Source organism: Poecilia mexicana, unplaced genomic scaffold (assembly GCF_051168715.1).
Source record: "Poecilia mexicana isolate PSO_F unplaced genomic scaffold, ASM5116871v1 scaffold_1, whole genome shotgun sequence".
NCBI lineage: Eukaryota > Metazoa > Chordata > Actinopteri > Cyprinodontiformes > Poeciliidae > Poecilia > Poecilia mexicana.
In genome coordinates this window covers 10,947,163-10,970,900 of record NW_028263370.1, presented here as the reverse complement: position 1 = coordinate 10,970,900, position 23,738 = coordinate 10,947,163, and the positions used below count along the sequence as shown (strand labels likewise).

General features: G+C 39.3%; 1 protein-coding gene across 3 annotated transcripts in view; it reads left to right on the top strand.

Moving 5' to 3' along the window:
- ndst3 (N-deacetylase/N-sulfotransferase (heparan glucosaminyl) 3) overlaps nucleotides 1–21,418 on the top strand; it is a 53,266-nt gene extending 31,848 nt beyond the window's left edge. The window contains exons 7-15 of one of the 3 annotated variants that reach the window (XM_015004969.2): nucleotides 7,417–7,599; nucleotides 8,078–8,174; nucleotides 9,488–9,611; nucleotides 10,132–10,306; nucleotides 11,319–11,489; nucleotides 11,732–11,841; nucleotides 17,476–17,578; nucleotides 19,157–19,267; nucleotides 20,281–21,418. In XM_015004969.2, coding sequence (XP_014860455.2) covers nucleotides 7,417–7,599; nucleotides 8,078–8,174; nucleotides 9,488–9,611; nucleotides 10,132–10,306; nucleotides 11,319–11,489; nucleotides 11,732–11,841; nucleotides 17,476–17,578; nucleotides 19,157–19,267; nucleotides 20,281–20,310 — 1,104 coding nt within the window. In that variant the 3' untranslated portion in view covers nucleotides 20,311–21,418. Of the gene's footprint in view, nucleotides 1–7,416; nucleotides 7,600–8,077; nucleotides 8,175–9,487; nucleotides 9,612–10,131; nucleotides 10,307–11,318; nucleotides 11,490–11,731; nucleotides 11,842–17,475; nucleotides 17,579–19,156; nucleotides 20,192–20,275 lie in introns of those variants that run through there. The other 2 variants (XM_015004970.2, XM_088004331.1) reach the window with 2 other exon arrangements.
- The last annotated feature ends 2,320 nt before the right edge of the window (nucleotides 21,419–23,738 follow it).

The window sequence follows — 23,738 nt, the reverse complement described above, 5'->3', positions numbered from 1 at the left end:
GAGAAAGAAATAAAAAGAAGGTTTTATGTACCCGTTGTGTGCGCTTGATATTTGGTGCCTGGTTTTTAGAACATTGTGGTGCCATTAGAAATAAGATTGAAACATGTGTTTGATGGAAACAAAAAAAAAAAACTATGTAAGAAAAGGTACTGGTACCTTCTTAATTTTATAAGAATATCTGCTGTATGGTAGCAAAGGATTAGATAGGATAGGATAGGATAGGATGAGACAAATGCTATGCTCTAGCTTGACTTGTTTAACTGCTTATAAGACAAAGGTGCAACTAGTGCTTTATTTAATTTATATTGTCATTTTAGCTTGAGTTAAAAAAAAAAAAACTCCAGTGAAAGACTTACGCCCCTGGTTGCTAGACTTTGCCTCTCTCACATTTCTAATCTATTGTCCTTCTCCCTCAGAGCCAAAACAAACGACACTAAGAGACACTTTTGTACCATCAATAAAACCGCTAATAAACATAAGCAGTAATTTTTTTTTTCCCCTAAATGAGAGCTGTCTGCCCTGACTGATACACATGCACAGTTCACACATACAATACAGGTGCAAAGATGATTCATGTTAGTGTCTCAGTGCAGTGTTTCAATTTGCAGACACAAAAGCTTAATTAGTGTGCGCACTTTGTGCCTAATCAATAGTGCTCTGTGGCTCGTTGCTTAAGTCCCCCTGGGTGTTTCCCTTTGTTTGATGATCTGCCCGTCGGTAACAGTGCCACTTCCTGTCGAATGGCTTTAAATCACTTTTGGCATTTTGTGGCAGTTTGCCACAGACGGTGACCAAAAGCACGTGGACGTGTTTGCATGTGTGATGGCGTGGCTGCATGAAGGTGTTCATGCAGCGCGGTCACGGAGCTCGGCTCTTACGTACAGTACACAGTACACTCGACAATCGATTGGACTCTGCAAATAGCCAAAAGGGCACAAGTCATTCCCCGATAAATGGTCAGAGAGATGTTGAGAAAGGAGAGGGGAGCAGGAGGAGATGGGGAGCGGTGGGGAAGGCGGAGGGCGGGGAAGCCGGGTGAGAAGGTGGCAGACAGATTGAGATTTAATTTTCAGGTCACGGCATCTTGTGTCACTTGAGAATCCAGACACATACAGAGAGGAAATGATGCACATATAGCCCCCCCGACACGCACACACACACACACACAAACACACAATAGAGAATATTGTTGTGGACTGAAAGCACCAAGTATGTGTGTGAGTGTGTGTGTGTGTGTGTGTGTGTGTGTGTGTGTGTGTGTGTGTGTGTGTGTGTGCGCGTGTGTGTGTGTGTTTTAGAAATATCTGTGTATAGCTGGCATAAGCAGAGCTTTAGACGTATATCAGGTCTGACATTTAGCTCCGCTTAGCTCTACCACTAAGCTTATTAGCCGAAGACCAAATATCAGCACAATCTCCCCTTCTCCTGTGTTTTAGCCACTTCTCACCCTCAACGCAGAGCACTGATATTGTCACTGCTTTGGGTGTCTTCTCTTTCTTTCTTTCTCTCTCTCTCCATTCTCTCCTCCTCTTTTTTTTCATCTCAGCAATTCTCAACCTCTGCATGTTGACTTTGCTCACACGTGTGAATCTTTCCACACCTCTCTTTGTCTCATTTCCACTTCTTCCCTCTTGTTCTCAGGAGTCCCGCTGATCGCAACTGAAGGCTTTGGCATCTCATCAACACATACAAGCTCTCTCAAAAACAAAGGCGCGCACACACAGGCACACGGTAAACTACAATACAAACTGGGAAGACATTAGTAAGCGACGGAAAAGCAGCGAAAGCTGGCCTAACTGAAAGGGACAGTAGTTGTTGACAGAAACAGACAGAATACATTTCACCAAGATCGTTTGCTGTACTTACGCGCCGCTTTCAGTTGTCTGCTGGCGTGACAAACAGACTGAGATGAACTGCGAGAGGAAGAGAGAAAAAAGGCACTGCAGGGGTAAGAAGACATGGGACAATGACTGAAAATGAGACAGAATGGAGGAGTGAGGCTGGGATGAGCAGTTATCTTTTTAGGAGTAATAACAATTCAATCAGGGTGAAATGTATGCAGAACTAAGTGGCCGGTAATGGGAGACGGGCCTCAGCTGCTTAAATGAACATGAGGTGACAGTGGCAGTCAGGAGGCAATCGGACACACACACACAAGAGTGCAGAAGACACTCAACAGGACAGTTTCGGTTCAGATTCGATGACATTCCAGGCAAAAACTGAAAGCTTCCTTTCCCATTTCTGTTTGAACTGAAGTAATAAAGCGTAGTTCAACCTTAAGGTTGAACTAATGTTCGTGTTTTTGAAGAAAAGGGCATAAATAAATAAAAACCAAGTCAAATAAGTACTTTGTAAATCAGTCAAAACATCTGACCCGACCTGGCCGGAGCCCATAGACGTCGTGTCTGAGCCCAAGCTAATGTGACCACCTGTAATTAGAGGTTCGACCCCGAAGTAAACCCGATATATTATTTTAATTAAGGTTTTACTGCTGTTGTTTTTAGACCGCGATTTGAATAAATAGTGTAACTTCTTCTGTTACTCCAGAAGAAGTGTAACAGGGGGGAATCGAGTGCAAATCTTCTGGCATGTGTGATCTGCACTTACTTTCCTTTATTTCTACCTACTCCTCTCTTTAGACTATGATAAGTAGATTACTACAATTTTATATTGTGTATTGTTATTTTTGTTTTTTTGTTTTTTTTTTCTGCGCTGGATGTATTTTTATTCAGAACGTACTACAGAAGCTTGAGCCCGACCCGGCCACCAGTCATATAATTTTCAACTGGCCCAGGTTATAAATCTAAACTTTACTAGAAAGTTACTGATATCAGAGACTTCCGATATCCGAGGGAGAAACATGACTTGTTTCTGCAGAGCTGCACCAATAATTTGGAGATTAAATGTTTCACAGTTATGTGTATAGCTTATGATGCAACCCTGGTTTGCATATTGCATGAGTATCAGGATAAAGGGTGTAAAATTAACACTGTTCTATTGCATCAGGATAGTGGTTTTTCACCCTGATGTCATGGCCTTGTTGCTTTTTTTTTTAATTTATTACATTTAAACATTCTCTGACCATGTCGGGATGGGAGTTCAAAGCTCTTGAGTCTCCAAAAGTGGTCAGATAATTATTACCTGAACTTTTCAGAAAATAAGTCAAATTCTCTTGCCTTGTCAACCACTTGCCTAGTGCACAATGAGAGGAGTGCATCTTTATCATTGCAAAGTGTCTGCATAACCCAGCTTGAACTTAAAGGGGCATTTTGGTCTCTACTGCTTCTAGAAACAGTCCAAGCACTAAAAAAAACAAAAAAAAAAAAACAAAAAAAACATCCAGCTGTTTTCTGGAAATAAATTCAAGTTTTTTGGCCATTTCAAAACTTCACAAATATAACATCACAAATCAGTGATGGGTTAAGATCACAATAGGCAGAACCAACTGGGCAAAATCTCATGATTTCAACAAAAAAACAAGTATTGAATATGATTTGTATAACCCATAGACCTACCCTAAACGGTTCAAGGAAACATAATAGGTTCCCTTTTAATTAACATTATTATATACCATCAAATTTGTGTGTTATTTGCTAAAGTAGAGTATAATAAGCCCATGACTGCTTTTATCGATCCCTAATGTGGAACCAGACAAGCTGACAGACGGTCAGAAGGGAGGATGGACGAACAGATTCAAACAAGAATCAAGTAATAACTTCCCAAAACGCAATCATATTAAGCGGGATTTGAATATGTCACAAGCTCAAATACAAGAACACATGTTCCTCTAATCCTGCAAGACACGCTAACTGTCTGCCTGAGTTTCTGCATGCTCGTGCGTGTTCTTGCATGCATGTCCTTTGAAGAACATCACTCCATGTCGGGCTGACATGTTTCATTAGGGCATCTAGGTCAGCGCGAGATCTGGAGGAGGAGGGGAAGAAAGAAAGAAAAAAAAAAAGCATAAAGTGACTTTTTGGAGCAGAGTAAAACGTGAGAGTAAGACATCAAACTGATGAAAGAAGCGGAGGGAAATAGAGCTGCATAGTAGCAATGAGAAGAAAAGATGAGGAGTAAAGATTAAAAGTGATGGGCTGAGAGGTTGTATTTATATGTTTCGAAACACTGCCAGTCCAGGCAAGATTTGAGTCCAGTTCTATTTTGAAGTAGTTTGCTTTTTTATTAAAGGCCCATATGGGACCCAGAGCAATTCAGTGCTCAAGAAACACAGAGAAAAGGTTTGGATGGTTCAGTTAATTGAATTCTTAGCCACAGCACGTTCCTCCACCGGGGGGCTCGGAGTTTTTACCTCAATGGGAGATTAACACCCTCTCAAGTGGGTTTTTACTTTTTTTCTGTTTTAATTTAGACTCACCTGCCAAGGTTATTTTCTTTTTGTCACCTCCTCCATTTCCTCTCTTTTCTTCTGTTTCTCTCTCCCCTCGCCCCTCCTCTTTTCTGCAGCTCTTCAATTACAAACACAAATCGTCCCCTCTTTTCCCCCTCTGTTTAATTTGGCTGCCACCGCTCAGGCCTCATAATGAATGTTTCCATGTGCTGCCACAGCCAGACCTCTCTTTCTCCCTCTCTCTTTCTCCCTCTCTTTGTCCTAACTGTATGCACCTGCGAAACACCCCACACACAACCACACACAGCAACCTGTTTCCACACAGCCTGCAGAGTCAGACATCATAGGCTATTGAGGGGTTTGAAGGGGACATAAATCACTTTTTGATCACCGTGTTTCCTTTCTGAAAAAGGCGCAGAACAAAAATGGAGACTTTTTTTTTTTATCTACTCTGCTCAGATTTCTTCTATTTGCTACACAGTTTGGATCCCCTCCAGTCCACCTTTATTGGAGGGTGCTGCTAAATATTATGTCTTCGTTATAACTTGAAGACATTCCTACAGAGTTGTTTCTGAAAGCTTTGAAGGAGGAGATCTCAGGTTTTTGATAGTGAATTTTATTGGAGATGAGGGCCAAGTGGACCGGTTTTCTCTCCTGGTGTATTTATCAAATGTTCCTGTCAGAGTGCTTGGCGATACTCTGACAGTGGCTCCGCGATCCTGCTCTTACATCAGCTACATTGACACAATCCTGGTGAAAGCCAGAATGCTGCACTGCTCTTTTGCCCAAAATCCATAAGAAGGGCTGTAGCAGATCCACAAAGTGCTGTGGCGTACATCAGTGCACAAATGCATAAACATTTGTGCTGACATGTTTGTCTGCTTCGACACGTTCACATCTGCTCTTTTTCCCTCGAAAAGCAGTCTGTATACATGCATCAGCTCACCCTCCTGCTGTTTCTCACTCTCTCACACGCTGACACGCGTTCCTTCCATCAGTGTGCAGTGTTCCCAACAACTTTCCAGGTCAGCCGGACGCTGATCTATCAAGCTCCGACAGCGTGTCTCTCTATATTTACAGGGAATCTGTGCTGCTAGGGAGTCGCACCCTCTTTTATCCGCAGAAAATTGACTGCATAGACTTGCTAAAACTAATTTTAGCGATTCGATTCACAATTTTAAAGTCACATTTTATGTTGATTCATTACACAGGACGATATATTTATTTTTTTTTTACTTCAATAAGGAGTTGATTGGCTGATTGACTCTACAAACAAGGGGAAGTGTAATGCCCCCCATGTTGCATTGATGACTTACCTACATATAGACATATCTAATACATTTTTTTTAAACAAAACGATACAATACAGTTTACTTTAACTAGGATCAACTAGAATTAAATGAAAAATTAATGGGATATACCCCCAACGTGAGACTAGCATGTGTATGTGTGTGGAGGAGAGAGTGGGTGCTTTTTAAGATGAAGAACATTAAAGACTGAAACACCATAACTCAAGCGAATCCAGACACCATCATTAGATCCAACAAATAATTCATATCTTAATGGCTGATGGTAACGTTTTATCTAAAGATGTTTCCATAACTCTGTGAACAAAAAGGAGTACAGCTCAAGTTTGTGTGTGCGTGCGTGTGTGTGTGTGTGTGCGTGTGTGTGTGTGTGTAGGTGTGTGTGTGTGTGTGTGCATTTGTCTGTAACAGCTATCTTAGCTTGTCTCTTTGATCAGCCTATAAAAGCAGTGAAGCGTGGACAGATAGCCCGGACCGACACACCATTGCTCCTCCGCTCGCTTTGAGTGTCTCCTTCCTCCTCACACACATTAACCACCGCAAACACACTCTGACACACTGTCCCGCGTGTATACGCATCTCTCCCATCTCCCAGTGCCTCCGAGGAGTATCGTGCTGCGTCCTCAGCTTTATCTACCAGGAGCAGTGAATGCATCAGTCTCATTTTATCTGTTTACCTTTTATTTTTGCACTTCAAACTGTGTACGTCGTGCTGAAACTTTAATGTGAGATTTCACCTAACAGAAGCACCTGATAGGAGATGTTGATTCTTGGAGGACAGCTGAGATGCTCTGGGCCCGTACAGCTGAACGCACATACACGGAAAGAATCTTTTTGTCTTGAGGTTACAGTGGTAAATGTGAAGACTTAGGATTTGGATTGATATAAGGTTCTGTAATGATAAAGGAGTTGCAATAGATGTAATAGTTCCCTTACCTATAAAAAGGGTTGCCACTCTTGTTGGGTGAGACTGAAGCTTTTCCTTTATCGGTCATTCTGCAAATATAAGTATCCAAATAAGAGAAGTGCCTGCTCTCATACCAAAATGTTTTTTACACACTGCTGCTTGTTAATCGGGCTTTTTTTTTAAGTCGGCGGCGCTCGGAGAATTCTCTCTGCAGACGCACGGCTTTTAATGTTTGAGGACAAATAAAAATATAACTATCTTTTTAAATGTAAGTGCAGTCTGTCAAATTGTTTTCATGCTATTATCTAGCAAAACGTACTTTGTAGCAGTTGATTTAAAATAAAATAAAAAAAAGTTGTCAAATCTGCCTGTAGCAGATGGTGTTATATCACAGTTCCTTTGTAGAAAAGGGAATAAATCCTCAAAGCAATGGATGGTTCACAGCTGGTCAGACATCCCATCAGTTTTTACCCCTTAAAAAAAAAAAAAAACTCAGACTGAAAGTGTTTATAGCCATGGGACACAACACTACATTAGGACATATCTAAATCTCTGGACCTTCATAAAAGGGCAAACTGAGCATTTGCATATATGCTGATACTATGTAGTTTTTAAACATAATAAAATAAATAAATAAATAAATTAGGAGCAACCTGGCATAGTCATGAACACAATGCTAAAGCATCATTTACCTACTGCTGTTTGTTTTCCTACGACACTGAAATGTAAGTCAGATATGCAGTAGTGTGGCAAGGTAATAGAAGATCTACTGAATTATAAAAAAACATTACAGAATCCCGATTCCAAAAACTCTGAACTATCCCTTTGACTTTGTTATATTTTCTCCTCTCCAGATCAGCATATTCATGACCCACCTCTCCAACTACGGCAACGATCGACTGGGTCTCTACACGTTCGTCCACCTGGCGTCCTTCCTTCGCTCTTGGACCAACCTGAAGCTCCACACCCTCCCGCCTCTTCAGCTCGCACACAAGTACTTTCAGCTTTTTCCCGAACAAAGGAACCCGCTCTGGCAGGTGTGTTTGCACGGGTGCACGCCACACACGTATGGGCTTGTGTTCGCCGCGTCTGCTCTGCGTTTGATTTTGTTACTGAAAAGATGTTCTTTTGTATTTAAATTTGCGAAGACGCCATGCAGTATTCTGATGCACGGAGAACAAAACAAGAATAGATAAAACAGATAGTACTTATTGTTTTTTGTTTTTGTTTTGTTTTTGTTTTATTGTCCTTTTTGATGCAGGGATCCGTTAAGTTTATTGCAGAAAACTAAAGTCTGAATCTGTTACTGCATTCTGACTCCTTTGTGGAAATGTTTGAGGAGGCATTTACAGCTTATATGGATTTGTGCCGTGTTCAAAGCCAGAAAGGGCTCAGCAGACTATTCATTCTTCTGCTATATGTCACTCTGTTCTATATCTCCTCACTGAGGTGGGTTAGTTTGGCATGTTTGTTCTCTTTATGTTTAACGTCTAATCTTTCTGCACCGTTTTGTAGAATCCGTGTGATGACAAACGGCACAAAGACATCTGGTCTAAGGAGAAAACGTGCGACAGGTTGCCTAAATTCATGGTGGTCGGCCCACAGAAAACAGGTAAGATGAAGATATGCCAACAATCAGACATGCGCATGTAACAGAGAGGCTTCTCCTGTGTGCACAGGTGTCTGCAGCAGAGCCTTTTCATATAATCCCCCATGCTCCTTTACCTCTGTCAGAGGGAGACAAAGGAGGAGGCTCCTTCCTCTTTTCTTCCACCCACATGCTTTCTCCTTTAGACGCACAGAGGTACCAGTGTCTCTGTCTTTCTTTTGCTTTGACTCCATCAAAGAGACTGAAATAGAGGAGCTTATTAAAAATGTGTGTAAATTCTGGATGCAGGGCAGGAAAGGGACTTTCTTAGATAAGACTTGGATCCATCCAAAAGAGGTGAAAATCATAAATTCGGGGAGATAAAGCATTTTTAAGGATTTTTAAGGTGAAATATATATACATATATCTTCTCATCTGGTCCAATTGGTTTGAGTAGCGTTTATAAATTGAATCATCATTTGAAAACCGCTTCTTATACAAAAGAGCCAAAATGGAATAAATGTATAAGGAGAAAGATACTTTTTCACAGATCACGAAAGAGGCGGTGCACATCTGCTCTCGTATGTTGAGTGTTTGATTTTCAGCCACTTTTGAACCCAAATAATTTGTTGGTGACCACAGGATAAAATATTACTTTGTGTTTCATGCCTATGAAGTGCTGGATGTGCAGCAGTCTAATTAAAATAGGTGGCACATATTTTGGTAAACAAAAGCACCTGTGGAGAATTGCAAAACTTCGGTTTACTGAAGCACATCTTCGTGCACAATACAATTTGCACCCTGTATACATTCAATTGATTTCTAGAATTTAAATAGTGGGAATTTTTTTTTTTCTCAGTAGGAGGTGAAGAGGTGAGGCATAAACAGTAATTACCTGGGTGATAATCTCCCACGTGGAGGGAGAGGTCAATGTAGCGACATCAGCAACCTAACAACAATTAGATTACTATAAATCCCCATTTCATCACAGGAGAAGCAGGTGGAAAAAAAAAAAAAAGAGCTGCAGAGGGTGAGACAGAGGGCAGGACCATTTCCCCCTCTGCTGATTGGTGTCAAACGCTTCTGAATCATTTGGAAGGAAAGGGCTATGATCTTTCTGCACACAGACACACAAGAACTCCCTCTGTGAATTCTCCGCAACATATAAATCTCGGAAAAGGAGTAAAAAAAAAAAAAAATAATAATAATAATCTTCCAGTATGGATCAGTGGACGACACCTCTCACACACACCAACACACACTTTCTCGCGCGCACAAACCCACACTCCGCAGAGCCGAACTAACGAGCCAGTTATGAATTATGCCCTTTCTTCCAGGAACGACGGCACTTTATCTCTTCTTGCTCATGCATCCCTCCATCTCCAGTAACTTCCCCAGTCCAAAGACGTACGAGGAGGTCCAGTTCTTTAACACCAACAACTACCACAAAGGGATCGACTGGTGAGCGCCCACGCGCAACACACACACACACTTCTCACCTTCTTTCATTTCTTTGTCTTTTATTAGTCAGTGCCTAAGGTGAAACAAAAGATAACAGCCCACCTTTTCTTCATTTTGTGAGGTTGTTATTAGCTTTCACCTGCCTGTACAGACTTTAGTAATGCGCCAGGCAGTTTGAAACAGCTCAACAGTGTCCTCAAAATGAGATTTTAATCCTGTAGTGTAAGCCAACAGACATATGTCGGTCTAAAATGACCCATAAATGGGTTACTTAGCTGACAGACACAGCTGTCGCATCCTCCAGAAACACTTCTTCATTGAAAATTGCTTAAGCCGTATCATCAGACTCCTTAAAGGCACAGATAAAGTCTAGAACGTGTTGACTTTCCAGACTGCATTTGACTTTGAAATGATGTGCAAAGCCGCTGCCTTGTATTGCCGTGGCTTTCAGAGCTTTTGATTAATTGCAGATGTCTGTGAGTGTGGTGTGCATCTTAAAATGATGTCTGCTTTGCCTCAGGTACATGGAGTTTTTCCCCGTGCCGTCCAACGTTAGCACAGATTTCATGTTTGAGAAGAGTGCCAACTATTTTCCCTCAGAGGAGACCCCACGGCGAGCTGCTGCCCTGTTGCCCAAGGCCAAGATCATCACGCTTCTCATCAACCCGTCTGACAGGGCCTACAGCTGGTATCAGGTGAACACACTCGGCACAAACACACTCGCATGTTTGACCGTGACGGCGCATGCACAGAGCCTTTTAAAAATGTTCACACCCCTTGATGTTTTTCACATTTTGTCACAGCAACAAGGAAAACCACAGTCTCAGGGGAACCACTGATAGGTAGAAGAAAGGTTAATCTGGTGGTCAGATTAAGATTAAGCTCTGTGGCCTACATGGCAAGCCTGTGCCAGAATACTACCAGACACCGTTGGAGTGCCAACACCATGGTGAAGCGCTGCGTCGGCAGCACTATGGTGCGGAAATGCTTCTTTCAGTCAGGAGAGAAAAACTGGTCAGAGCTGTTGGGAAGATTGGATTGGAACACAAAAATCTCAAACAGCCTGTAAGACATTTATGAGAGGGCTTTTTTTTTCTTTTTTTTTTTTAGAATAATCAAAACATCTGCCTTCAGATGTGCAAAACTGCTAGAAACATGACCCCAAAAGAATTTAAAGCTGTGACTGCAGCAAAATCTAAAATATTTTTCAGTGAGTCATTATACCAATTTACAACTTAGCTGTTGATCTGTTAACATGTATTCTTTTCCTTCCACTTTGCAATTATGCGCCACTTAGTCTTGGATTATCACATAAATCCCTGATTTAACACATTAAGGGTTGTGATTATAATGTCAAAACATGCGCATGCTTTTACACTGTACTGAATTGCAGTAGCTGCCTGCGTCATGCTGTGAAATGCCTCTGTCTCTATTTACACAAAGGTATTTATCTAAGACGGAGCTCATGCCACCGATTAATGCTGAGTTATCGGGTTTGTCTGGTGCATCTGCATATTCACGTCTCATAAACCTCTGAAACTGTGATTTTAAGCCTGTTTGATAAATGAGGAATAAATACAAACATGCCATCTCCAGTTTTATGTTGTTTTCTTCAACATTGATCGATGAATAAGGAAAAAAAAAAAAACCCTGATGTCCAAAGCGAGATCTTTGAAGCCTCTTCTGTTGTTGTGCACCACTCTCCAGCATCAAAGAGCTCACGAGGACCGCGCAGCCCTGCAGTTCACCTTCTATGAGGTCATCAGTGCAAGAAAGGGAGCGCCTGCAGAGCTGCGATCCCTGCAGAGTCGCTGTCTCCTACCAGGCCTCTATGCTACACACCTGGAGAGGTGGCTGATGTACTATCCATCTAACCAGGTACGTACAGTCACAGACGCAAGCCAGCAACTGATATTATTATTCCAAACAAACTTAAAGGCAAATGTTTATCTGCTTTGACCTTTTAGCATATTTTTTTTTGCATCATTTAAATTGCATTTGAACTTTTTTTGAATGCCTTTTTTTATCTGTAACACTTTATCTATAAACATCAGGATTGATAAGGTACTGAAGTGTCGGCTCTTAATGCAGCCTGTCCCTGTACGTCTTTGTGTGTGCAGGTGATGATCATTGACGGCCATCAGCTTAGAAACGACCCCGCAGCAGTGATGGACGAAGTGCAGAAGTTTCTGGGTGTCACTCCTCACTTTAACTACTCCCAGACTCTAACGTGAGTGTCTGACTCTGTGCGCTTGCCTGTAATTTACAAGTGGGATGAATGCTATTCCATCTGGATTCATCAACAAGTTCCCAAAATCCCAAATCTGTGGGAATCCTGACATCTGCTGGTAAACAGCTTGATCCGGATCCTCACCATCAACATCTCGGAGTCGCGCCGTAAACAAAAACGACAGCGATATCACATGACTGCTAATTGAAGCAGTGACAAAACAATAAATTATCATGTTTTAAAAAATGTTTTCTTTAAAAACAACATTAAGTGAAAGTGATAAAAACACACACAACAAAAAACACAGCTCTCTTTCTCATTGTTGTGCACCCCAACTTGCATAAAGTTCACCAGCGGTCTCAAAACTTCCTCAAATTCATTTATTTTTACTCTGCCTGCTGTCGCTTGAAAAAATATTTTCAGCTCTTCAAATTCCCCACAAATTTCAGCATGAAATAATGGTGGTGGCTGCATCATGTTAAGTGGATTTTTGTTTTGTTTTTGTTTTTAATTGATTTACCTATATTTAAAACTATTTTCCTCTGTTTTTTTCCTTTAAATCGCCACAACATTTAGTTGCTTCTACAGTTCGTTGCAGCAGTTTCTCATCCCTTCGGACAAATTGCAAATCTTCTTGGACATGCATCAATTGTTTCCATTTCTCTGCAGCTTTAAAACATTATAATTTGCTTGTATTACTTAAGTCAAAGTGAACTATGCTTATGAATGCAGAATAATAATTCCAAATAAGACTAAAAGTCCTTGTTTGTTACTTGAGTCATTGCAAAGAAGAATGTTGAAGTAGTTGTAAATGCCTGTTAATTTTATTTATTTCTTTATTTCCTGAAAATATCTCCCGAATTGAACAATTTCTCTCAAGTGAACTTCAGCTTCTACTCGTGATATTGTTTACAGTTGCTCACAGGTTTACCCAAAGCTGGGTGTTTCTTATGTTTGTCGTAAATGAGTTCATACTTTTGCTTCTGCACAACACTGTGCACAGATTTGAGCTGGAAAATGCCCATGAAGTAATAATGTTCAGCATACATATTCATCGTCTTGTACTCATTTACAGTAATGCGTAACTTAACCGTCTCATTTACAGTTTTTTTTTTCTTGATTGCTGTCATGCAGCTGTCAACTCCACATTTTCAAAACAATTAACACAAAAACGGCTAAACAGTGGCACTCATGGTCAAAGTGACAGAAGGTTCTAACTGTGCCAAAGCATTTAAAATGAGAAGCAAACGCAAATATTGCCATCAAACAACACACACTGCGAAACAAGTGTACGAGCTCTTTCAGTCAATCAGATCATAATGGGGAACAAAATGCAGCATTCATGCACCATTGCTTATCATTGTAGCTCATTACATCTCTTTCATTCCAGTGCCTTTTAGTATGTTTCTACATAAACTGTGACAAATTGGATCCTGAATCAGAAATGCTTTAAAGCTGTATAATTGTATGCCATGTTTGTCCAAATGTGGCTGGAAACTGAAATGTTGTAAGTATTGCAAAAAAAAAAAAAAAAAAAAAAAAAAAAAAAAATTAAATAAACCAAAATGAAATTTCTTAGAAAATAAGAAATTATGAGGATTAAAACAATATCTATTGCAGTACAATAACTCACCCTCATCTGCTTTGGACTCTTTCTCCAGCTATGCTGATGAAGAACAATATAGACATGACACCTTTTAAGGCCCACAGATTAAGATTTGTGTGAAGGAAAGTGAAACATGTGTTTCAGTGGTTTTATACTGAATGAGGTTGTTTTTCGTAGCTGGGAACATGTGATTTCTGTTTATTTACCATAACCAAAACAATGGAATTTGGAGTGACTGAACTGACACTTTGTGTTAACTGCTGCAAAAGGTTGAGGAGAGTCTGTCACACCAATGAGAAAGGGTTAATACACCAATGAGAAAGGGTTAATACACCAATGAGAAAGGGTTAATACACCAATGAGAAAGGGTTAATACACCAATGAGAAAGGGTTAATATACTTCTAAGAGGCGTCTTCTGCTCTGCTGAGAAAGTGGTGATGTAATCTGAGTTCATTCCAGTTTCTTTAAGTGGATCAAAGCTATCAAGGAAAACTGTAAATTATTATTATTATTATTATTATTATTATTGTAATTGCTTGGAAATATTGCTTGCCCTGTATTACCCCGCATAGTGAGAAAAGCAAAGATGATTGTTGTGTCGCCAACCTGTCGGCACTCTTTGTCCCAAATATTAGGGGATCTGTGGCATTTTTTATTTTGCTACTTGTCTTTTAGATCTCCAGGTTGCAGTGGACTTTCAAAGGGACCTTTACGACTCCATATTTATGTTCAGCTTTAAAATACTTCATTAATTCTATGAAAAAAATTAAATGTTGTAACTCATACAATTTTCTGTAAAAAAATTGCTGTAGATGCTGATTGTTGTAGGCAGAAAGGATCTCCTGTAGCTGTCTGAGACTCTTTGTTGCTGTTGAGGAATTTTCTTGATTTTATGAAGAATTCTTCTTGCACAATAATCTCCAGATGTTCCAGAGTCGTCCTCAAAACAGAACCAGCCTTCTTGATTGGTTTATTTTGCTTTTTATGTCACTAGCTCTGGTGTTGCTATTTATCTTGGAAACATATTCAGATTTTAGTGTTTCTAGGTTAGGTTTGATTGGAGGGAAAATGTGCTGTTTATTACACAGCAAATTCCTTTTTGGTGATGGAAGGATGTTCTCCTTTCTTCAACAGGAGAAAAAAATTAAAGATAAGAGAGTGCTAATAGTAGAAATGGATACATTAATTAATTGCTGCTGTTTGGGTAAAATAACAAAACAGAAGAAGTGGAGTGTGTTAACACATTTGAGAAATTTAACTGAACACAATGCCTAAATGTAAGAAAATTGAAGCCTTGACAATATATGCTACCAGTAAATCTCACTGAATTGCTTGAAAGTTTTGCTATTTCAGTAATTTAATTGTAAAGAATTTCACTAATTAAACTGAGAATACTTCAAGGTTTCATTTTCACTACTTACAGCTAATGAGATGCAGAAACTCAGTTTCTTTGGATAAATAAGACCAATGCCACATATTTTTGCTGAATTAAGTTAATTTAGTCGAGGTCATTTAAAATTCAATACAATGTAAATACATGAACAGGAATGATGTGCAGGCATGTGGCATCTCTGAAAGCTATGGTAAAGGGAGCAAATGTGCTACATTAAAACTTTTCTCATCCGTTACCCCACTATATTTTTTTCAGCTGACTGCATGCGCGCTAATATAGCACCGTACATAGAACAGTGCTTAAAACTTGTTATATGGTTTTATTGGAGTTTCATAACTTATTTCTCCAAAATTTTCAGTTACTTTTCTGTCTCAGACGAGAGAGGGGAGGATTTTGTAATTTGCAATTTCTGTTTGAGGCCACAGTTGACTTTGTCCAGTCAAAAACATAAATCCAAAAGATATCAATCTGCAAAACACAAACAGCTCAGGTTTTTAAGGATGGCAAGGTTGTTGCTGTGACTGTAAAATGTGTAAAAATACATAACTATGCGGAGTTTCTACACAAATTCATGTATAATGCTCAAAGTGAAGTGCACAGATCTGCCTTGGCATCTAGTTGCATAAGTGGAAGCATATGTAATTTTACCAACATTAAACATTTGCAAATAGTTTTCTACGTTTGCCCCTCAGAGTATATACTGCTTGTATTCACCGCCTGCCTGTCTGAGTTACAGCTGAAACAGTACAAAACACAAAGCTTACTTTTCTGCAGTGTTTCAGTCCAAAAGCCTAAATTGATCAAAAACAGCACAACCACAAGAGACATTAATGCAAGACAAATGACAAAACCTTAAACGCCCAGCTTCCTCAGTCTTTCTGAGCTGCAGCCACAAACTCCGCCTCTTTAGTGACTGATGTACATTCCTATATGTGTGTCCACATCATGATCTGTGATGACATAAATTAAACATGTAGCTTTTATGCTTTGGATGAGTGGGAAACAGTTTATTTCTCAAGCACTACTCATCAGAATGCAATCAGCCTGCAAAGCTTCAAGCTTCAAGACAGTGACATCCAGAATTTGTGGCTCCGACCAGGACAAAGAATGGCTCTGTCTTCAATCACCGTCCCACACGCATACAAATAACTTGGGAAGAGGTTCTGATGGAATAATGAGGATGCTCTCTCTGTGTGTGCGCGTGTGTGTGTGTTTGTGTGTTGTCTGAGGATGGAGTTAGACAAAAGCATAATCTTTTGTCCTGTCATTTCTTTTTTGACACACCAGCAGTCTGACAGATTCCTAACACTCAAGGCTATGTTTTAATCTTCTCTTTCTTTCCTTCATCTTTTGTGACTGAAGCAGACCTCTTAGTGCTTGTTTTGCTTTACTAGCCCAAAAATGTATGCAGATTAAGAAATAATTTGCATCTTTTAACCCCATCTGGTCTAAAGAATATCTTCAGAAAGTGGTGATAACAGAGCACAATATCATGTTACATAATTATAGTTAAAATCAATTGCTAGTAAAAATCTAATAATTTTAACAAACTAATAAAACCTTTTAAAATATGCATAGATTTTACAACGGCATGTGTTACTGATCAGGCCTGAAATCTGGATGAAGTCATCCAGATTCAGGGTTCAGACACAAATCTTCTGAGACACATAAAGGCAATTACAAAGTTCGTCATCTATCTGGAGAACATCTCCACGATTGAAGGACTAATGTGTGTAGATTTCATGATCTCAAAAAATATATATATAATTGAATTGATTACTGCAATAGTGTCTTCACTGGTTTGCCAAAGCAGTAAATCAGACGGCAGCAGCTGATCCGGGATGCTGCTGCTTGCATCCTCACTAAAACAATAAAGGACATCAGCCCAGTTCCAAACTCTTTACACTGGCTCCCCTTAGCTCAGAGAATAGAACCTAAAATACTTCTGTTAGTTTATAAATCTTATTTGTTCTCATTGTGTCAATCAGAACCCAACTTGTAGAAGCAGGATTCAGCTTCTATGCTCTTCTAATGTGGAACAAACTCCCAGACATCTGAAAAAGAACTGTGTTGTACAAATAAATACACCCCCACCTTGCTCAGCAAAGTAGTTGCACCCCTCTTTTTTTTTTTCTTTTACATTTCGGTAGAATTTAAAACAAAAAATAAGTAAAAGAGAGTTAACACAGATTTATATCACGTTTTTTAGGTTTGTATTTGTATCAATTGAAAATTTGAAAATCTTCTTGTAATTCCATTTCACAAATATCCACAACTTACCGCTGGTCTCTCACATAAGGTTGTGACTACAAAGGTCTGACGTGTACAAATTGCAAGGCGCTGTGTGACTTCGTGAAAATTGAAAGTGTTCTAATTGTATCCATTGTACATTTGTCTGGAGATGACAAGCATAATGTGCAGCCCTTGGGTTACTTTGCTCTCAAGGTTATTGATTTTTCATGAGCTTAATAATAACCAAGACAAATCTCTTTTTATGTTCTGTCCTAGACAGACATTAAATGACATTAAACTTATAAAAAATAATTTTTCACACCCAAAACTGCCAAAAGAAACCATTCCCTCCACCGCTCATAGTGACACTTTCGCCTCTTTTCTGTGTTCCTCTGTTCTCAGCTTTGACCCTCAGAAGGGCTTCTGGTGCCAGTTCCTGGAGGGAGGAAAGACAAAATGTCTGGGAAAAAGCAAAGGAAGGAAGTATCCTCCTATGGACCCAGAGGTAATTTTGTTTCCTGTTAACTAAAAGGCATTTGCGCTCAGGGGGAAAATGGTGCATGTATTACAATGTGACGGATTGAGAGAGCAACTGAAACAAAAAGGAATCGAGCCAGCTTACTGGCAGTGACAACCCATCTCTTTCTCGATCATTGAGGCAAAAATATCCCCCCACAAGAATCAAAGCAGAGGTGGCCACTGTAACCCTATCAGATCCAGCCAGACGCTTTAAACCTAATTAGGAGGACCTAATAAAAACCACAATGAGAAACAGAACAAGGCAGATTGGGATAAAGGGAGATGAAAGATAGAAGGAGAAAATCCAAATCCATAAATCTTTGTCCTCCCTCATGGCTCCACAGAGAGGCTGCAGACGATGAATCACACATTTGCTCTCGCGTAGATACATCCTCTCTCCACACGTGTTCACGCATGGCTCACGGCTGTGCCTCCGCGTCACCTGTAATTAAAATTTATTTGAGCCTCAACCAAGGAGACACAAGGAGAGGCCAAGGGGAGGCGACAGAGTGAACAGCAGGGCAGAGAGACAAGAGAGGAAAATAATTATAGAGCGGTGCTCAAGTATTCACACCCGCTGAACTGTTTTCATATTTGGACTCATTGCATCCACAAACTTTAATCGTATTTTATTGGAGTTTTACATGATAAACATGATTCTGAAATGGAAGCCTCCATTACTCCAACACAACATATTTGCCTTATTAATTTGACACATAAAACGTAATGTTTGTTCAATTGTTGACTGTATAGTGTTTTCTTTACAACTTTGTAGCTTGTTCTATAAACTTGATTCCTTGATTGATAACAGGTCAGTAGGATCTGTCTGTATCCATTTCAATTTCACTATAAACACAGCTGTCTTGTGAAGGAGCTTTATTAGAGAACATTACTGAACAAAAGTTCTTTGTGAAGCCCAAGAAATACAGCAGACAGATCAGGGAGAAATCTGTGAGTCTTTAAGCAGGGCCAGGTTATAAAACTATATCCCAACCTTTAAACATCCATGAACAGAAAGTGTGGGACAGACCTGCAGACACGTGACGGTTCACCTGATGCAACAGGCCGTTCAAACAGAGGATGAATCAGAGAAGCAGAGAGAGCCACAGCTCAGACAAGACAACTGTTAGCCTTACCCTCCAGTGATTCTACACTTTATGGAAACATGGTGGTGGCGACGTCATCCTTTGGGAATTAGTTTTTTCATGTGGGAACATCAGCCTTAAACACACAGCTAACGCTACAATTTAATGGTTTACATTAATGTTGTTTTAGGATGATTTAGTAAAACCAACTGAGAATCGTTAGCAAAACTTTAAAAACTGAACACTAAACAAGCCGGTCTGTAAATTGTAGCCTCCGGTGAGCTCTTACAAAATTTGTTGCATGTTTTTAAACGTTTAACCATCATTTGCAATGCTTTCTTGTCCTTTAACTTCTTGAAACATGACTGGACTTTTGGTTTTCCTCACTCTTTTTTTTTTCCTTACTTCTCCCACCTGTCTGCCATCATCTTTGTTCACACACTCAACGTCTTTTCCTCTCTTTCTCTTCCGCTCCTCAGGCACGTGCATATCTCTCCAGATATTACAGGGAGCACAATGTAGAGCTGTCAAAGCTGCTACATCGGCTCGGACAGCCCCTTCCCTCATGGCTGAGAGAGGAGCTGCAGAAGGTCAGTTCCATGCTCATCTCACCAGTGAACATGCACTTTTAAAGGTTAAAAATACAGATATGAAATATAAAGAACCAAGAAAAAAAAAACAGCCATTTACAAAGTCTTGGGCAAAACCTGCACCGGTCTACTTGTTAGAATCTACTTGTTTACAGGTTTTACACTTTTTGACTTTCTGTTTTGTAGTGTGACATCTTGTGTTTTTTTTCCCCAAAGTACTTTAATGAACTTCTCTAAAATGAGAGAGTTCAGTGACCAAAAGTGCAGAAAAGTCAACAATGAGAAGACCTCCATCCATTGTCCTGTGATAAAACCATTTCAATTTTTATTTTTTTGGTTTGCTCCAGTCATCACCACGTATAGATTATGATTGAAAGAACAATCATAATCTATATCTGGTACAGCTGACTCAGCTGAGCTTCCTCCTTACGGTAGTTGGGCTTTGCCTTGGAGAAAGCAGGAGGTGCTTCATTATCCACGGGGGAGGCTCAGTGCAGAGCCACCGCTTCTCCACATCAAAAGGAGTTTGTAAGAAAAGGGAGTGGGGCATTTAGTGGCCATTCTTGTCATATTTTCACCTCAAGCGATTCCTTCTGATATGGAGTATCAGCAGTTTTTCTAGGGACTATCCATTATGTGATGAAGCCAAAGTATTCATTTCTATTAACACATTGTTGGACCCACTATTCAGTTTACATTTGGACTTTTATGACAGAATTGACTGATCGAAGTTTGAAAGAAGGGCTCTAAACTAGCGCATGTCCAAAGGGATCTTCCAGAGAACCTCCTTATCAGATGGCAGGCGCTCTTCAAATGACTCAGTTTCATATGAACATGCCATTTGGTTTTCATGGGCATTTGTGCCAGTCAGGCTTTACCCTTTCCAGGTAACATTTGACTCTAATTGGAAAAAAAACAGTGCAATTAAAGTACTTCATTCCATTTTTTCCCCTCCCTCTCCTCTGTTTCCCTCTCTTAAACCCTCCCTCCTTTTACCCCTTTCTGAAGGTTAGATAACATTTCAGTCCATGAGCCAGGGGTAAAGGTCGAGCTATCAGAGATCGGGAAGTGACCAGAAGCTCCTGACCTTCAAAAGCGCGCTGTCTGTGGCCTTTTTGTGCACGTTGAGGTGAAGCCAAGGACGGGTGGATTCGTTTCACCCGCGAGCTACGGCGCTGTTGGACAGAGCGGGAGAGGCGTGATGGGGCGAAGAATCTTTGTGCGCTTCGATGGACGGACGGATGGATGAACAAATGGATGAATGGATGGATGAATGGATCTCTAAAGAAACTGGGACTAAAACCAAGCGCCAACTTCTAATAACAGACAGAGCTGTGTGAGACATGGAGGATTTGGCAGGTTCTGAATGGCCAAAACCTGTTCTGAACTGACTCTCATGCAGACCTGGAGTGACTTTGATTCAATTTTTTTGTTTGTTTGTTTGATATCTCTGCTAAGTTATGATACCAGGGCAGCGCTGGTCAGCTGTGCGTGGTTCACTTAGAGATTTCTTTGCACTGAGTTCTGTTCTCTGTTTCCCACAGGATAAAATAATACATACCTTTGAAGGTTTATTGTTACCCTTTTGTTTTATTTAGATTTTATTGTATGATGAAAGAATAAAAAGCAAAGACAAGGTGGACTCAGGGTGAATGATAGGCTGTTCCTTGTTTTATTTTTTAATTTTTTTTTTGAATGATGAATCTTTTTGGTAAAACAGGTGAAAGGCAGATCTGGTAGCATTGTTTCAACCCACAGTACATCACATGACACTTCTATGGGAGAAGATTTGGATTGGAAAGGAGTATCTGGAGCTAAAAGCGGAACTCGGTCAAGATTTTCCCAGCAGGTCATGCAGGAGTATGCTGTGTTCATTTATTAGAGAATTATTTCAGTTCTAAGAACTGCAAAGACATGACCAAAACTACTCGAAATTATAAAATAACACATTTAATTTTAGGAATTTTTTTAAAGTGGAAGAAGATTATGTGTTTTTTTTTTTTTTTTGTCTGTCTCATTTAGGTCTAAACCTATTTTTTCCCTTTGAAAACCAGTGGCCTAAGTTTAGCCTAAATTTGAATGCAAACAATCCTACTTGTCAATTACAAAACCAAAACTCAAATAAAAATGCATATGACTGTCAGCATAAAATGTTTGTTGTGTTTTTGGTGAGCATACCGACCCATTTGTAAAGATATGTCTGTTCTGTATGAATGAGGAGAAACTGTTTTAGATCGAAGGTAAGTTAAAAAGGAGTGTATGGGAAGTTTTTTTTTTTTTTTTTTTTTTTGCAAATTCATTTCCCTGATCATCTCAAAACAGAGACCAGAGATTGTTTTCTGTTATGTTATATCAGATAATAACGTGTAAAATGAACAAATACCCTACGATTCAACACTGGTACGCAAAATGAGTCGCACTCCTTCAACTTTTTCGCATTATGTCCTGTTACAACCACAAACTTCAATGTGTTGGGATTTTATCCAGCAGACTGACAGCTTCGTACATAACTATAGAGCTAAATGAAACTGAAGCCACACATTAGTCAACAAATTCACAAATCAAGAAGTAATTTTGTCTCGCATGTACTATTCTATATTTTTTCCATACTCTAGGGAAAAATATACTGTAAATATATTTACAGGATGTTTGTTTCTGATAAGAAATGAGACTGGCATCGCAGGGTGTAAAAGCACTATCGGTTTAAAAATCAGTTTAAAAATGATTTATAACCTTCTTAATAATAAATGGAATGATCGTTTTTGCTGTTACAGCAATCAAACAGTTCTGATAATTACCCTATGTGTGTTTTTACTGGTATTTATTGCAATGACTTCTAAGTCTTTAAAGTTGAAAGATCTCTTTACAATTACCCTTATCTTTCTTGTGTGTAAAATAATGAATCTGGAATAATAATAATAAAAAAATTATCTTTATTTTTCTCTTTTCTTCGACAAAGAAACTATTGCTGTCATCTACTGACATAGCCAAAGAATCCAAATTAGGAAACATCAATAAAACTGAATTTGGTTATCAGTTTCACAATAGCCGACGCCAGGTAGGAACTAGAGAAGATTGCATGTGTAAATCAAATGAGAAAGCGTGTCAACGACTTACCAGTTAAAGGTTGAGCACATGAGGAGAAACTGTTTTAGATCGAAGGTAAGTTAAAAAGGACTGTATGGTCCTTTTTAAGTTAAAAAGGTTTTGTAAATATCTGCAATTGATCGTTGTAATGTGTAGTATTGGCCACATGAGGGCAGACTGAGATTTAAAACAGAAATTGAATTATTTGCTTTTCTGGCAGAGATGGTGACCTAAGCAAAAGATTAACTGGTTAAAAAAAATAAAATAAAAATAATAATGCATTCCCTGAGATTCATGGTAACTTTCAAGTTTAATGTTTCTTTTCTCAATGCCACATTGGCTGATTCAAGTAAGCCTTTTCTTATTTCCATGTTTTGTTTAATGTGTGTATTGTCATCCAACCAGCACTTTCTGAGTAACCCGTTAAAATAGTGCATACCAGATTCTATAAGTTTAGGACTTTAGGTCACATTAAAGTTTCTGTAGACGAAAATTGTGGCTTGAAATGATCTCATGTGCCATTTACCTGGGAAGTTATACAGTTATTGTTTTTTAAGCTTTATGGGACACATTCTACCTGTTCTTTACAGTACTGACATAGTACTTAACATAAAGACTCAAGCCAATGAAACACCAAATGCTGACTAAAAATGTGTCTTTGCACCACATAACATTTTATACGATGCAGCTACTTGGTGTAACAGCTGGGACATTTTCTTGTTTTCATTTAAAGGAAACGAGCTGCTATTCATGTCGACGCTCCACAACATTCCTCTGCCACTGGGCGTGTAGGTGACGGTGTGTCTAAAACAGTGCTTCTTCCTGACACTTTGCTGTAAACATGTCTAAAAAAAAAATGTTGTCCCTACAGCAACTTGTCACCTGCTAGAGCTGTGACAATCAAAAAAAATCCAAAGTGAAACTCAACGACCTAATCACATGTCTTTGCAGAAACGATGAGTTTAAATAGCTTATGGCTATTTAAACCCAAACATAAGTTATTACATTTCAGGGCTTTGAAGCTGAAAAGTATGAAAGAATATCCATAATTGGTCCTTTTAACTTTTCAATTGTGTTTTAAAGAAGGAAGTTACATTTAAAAAGACATTTTATGAAACAAACATTCTTTTGACTGCAGATACTTTGTGAAATCTGCTGCCATAGACTTCATTATCACTACTTTTGTGTTGGGTAAACATTTTGCCACACATTTATTGTTGCATTGCAACTATCAAAGCCATGCAACAATATTGCCAAAACTTCAGAAACTTTTGACTATATTCTGACTTTAAGACATGGACAAAAAATATTCTTTATATGTTAGAACATTAAAAAAATATCTATTAAAAATATTTATAGCGTGATAAATAAGGAGATAACACAT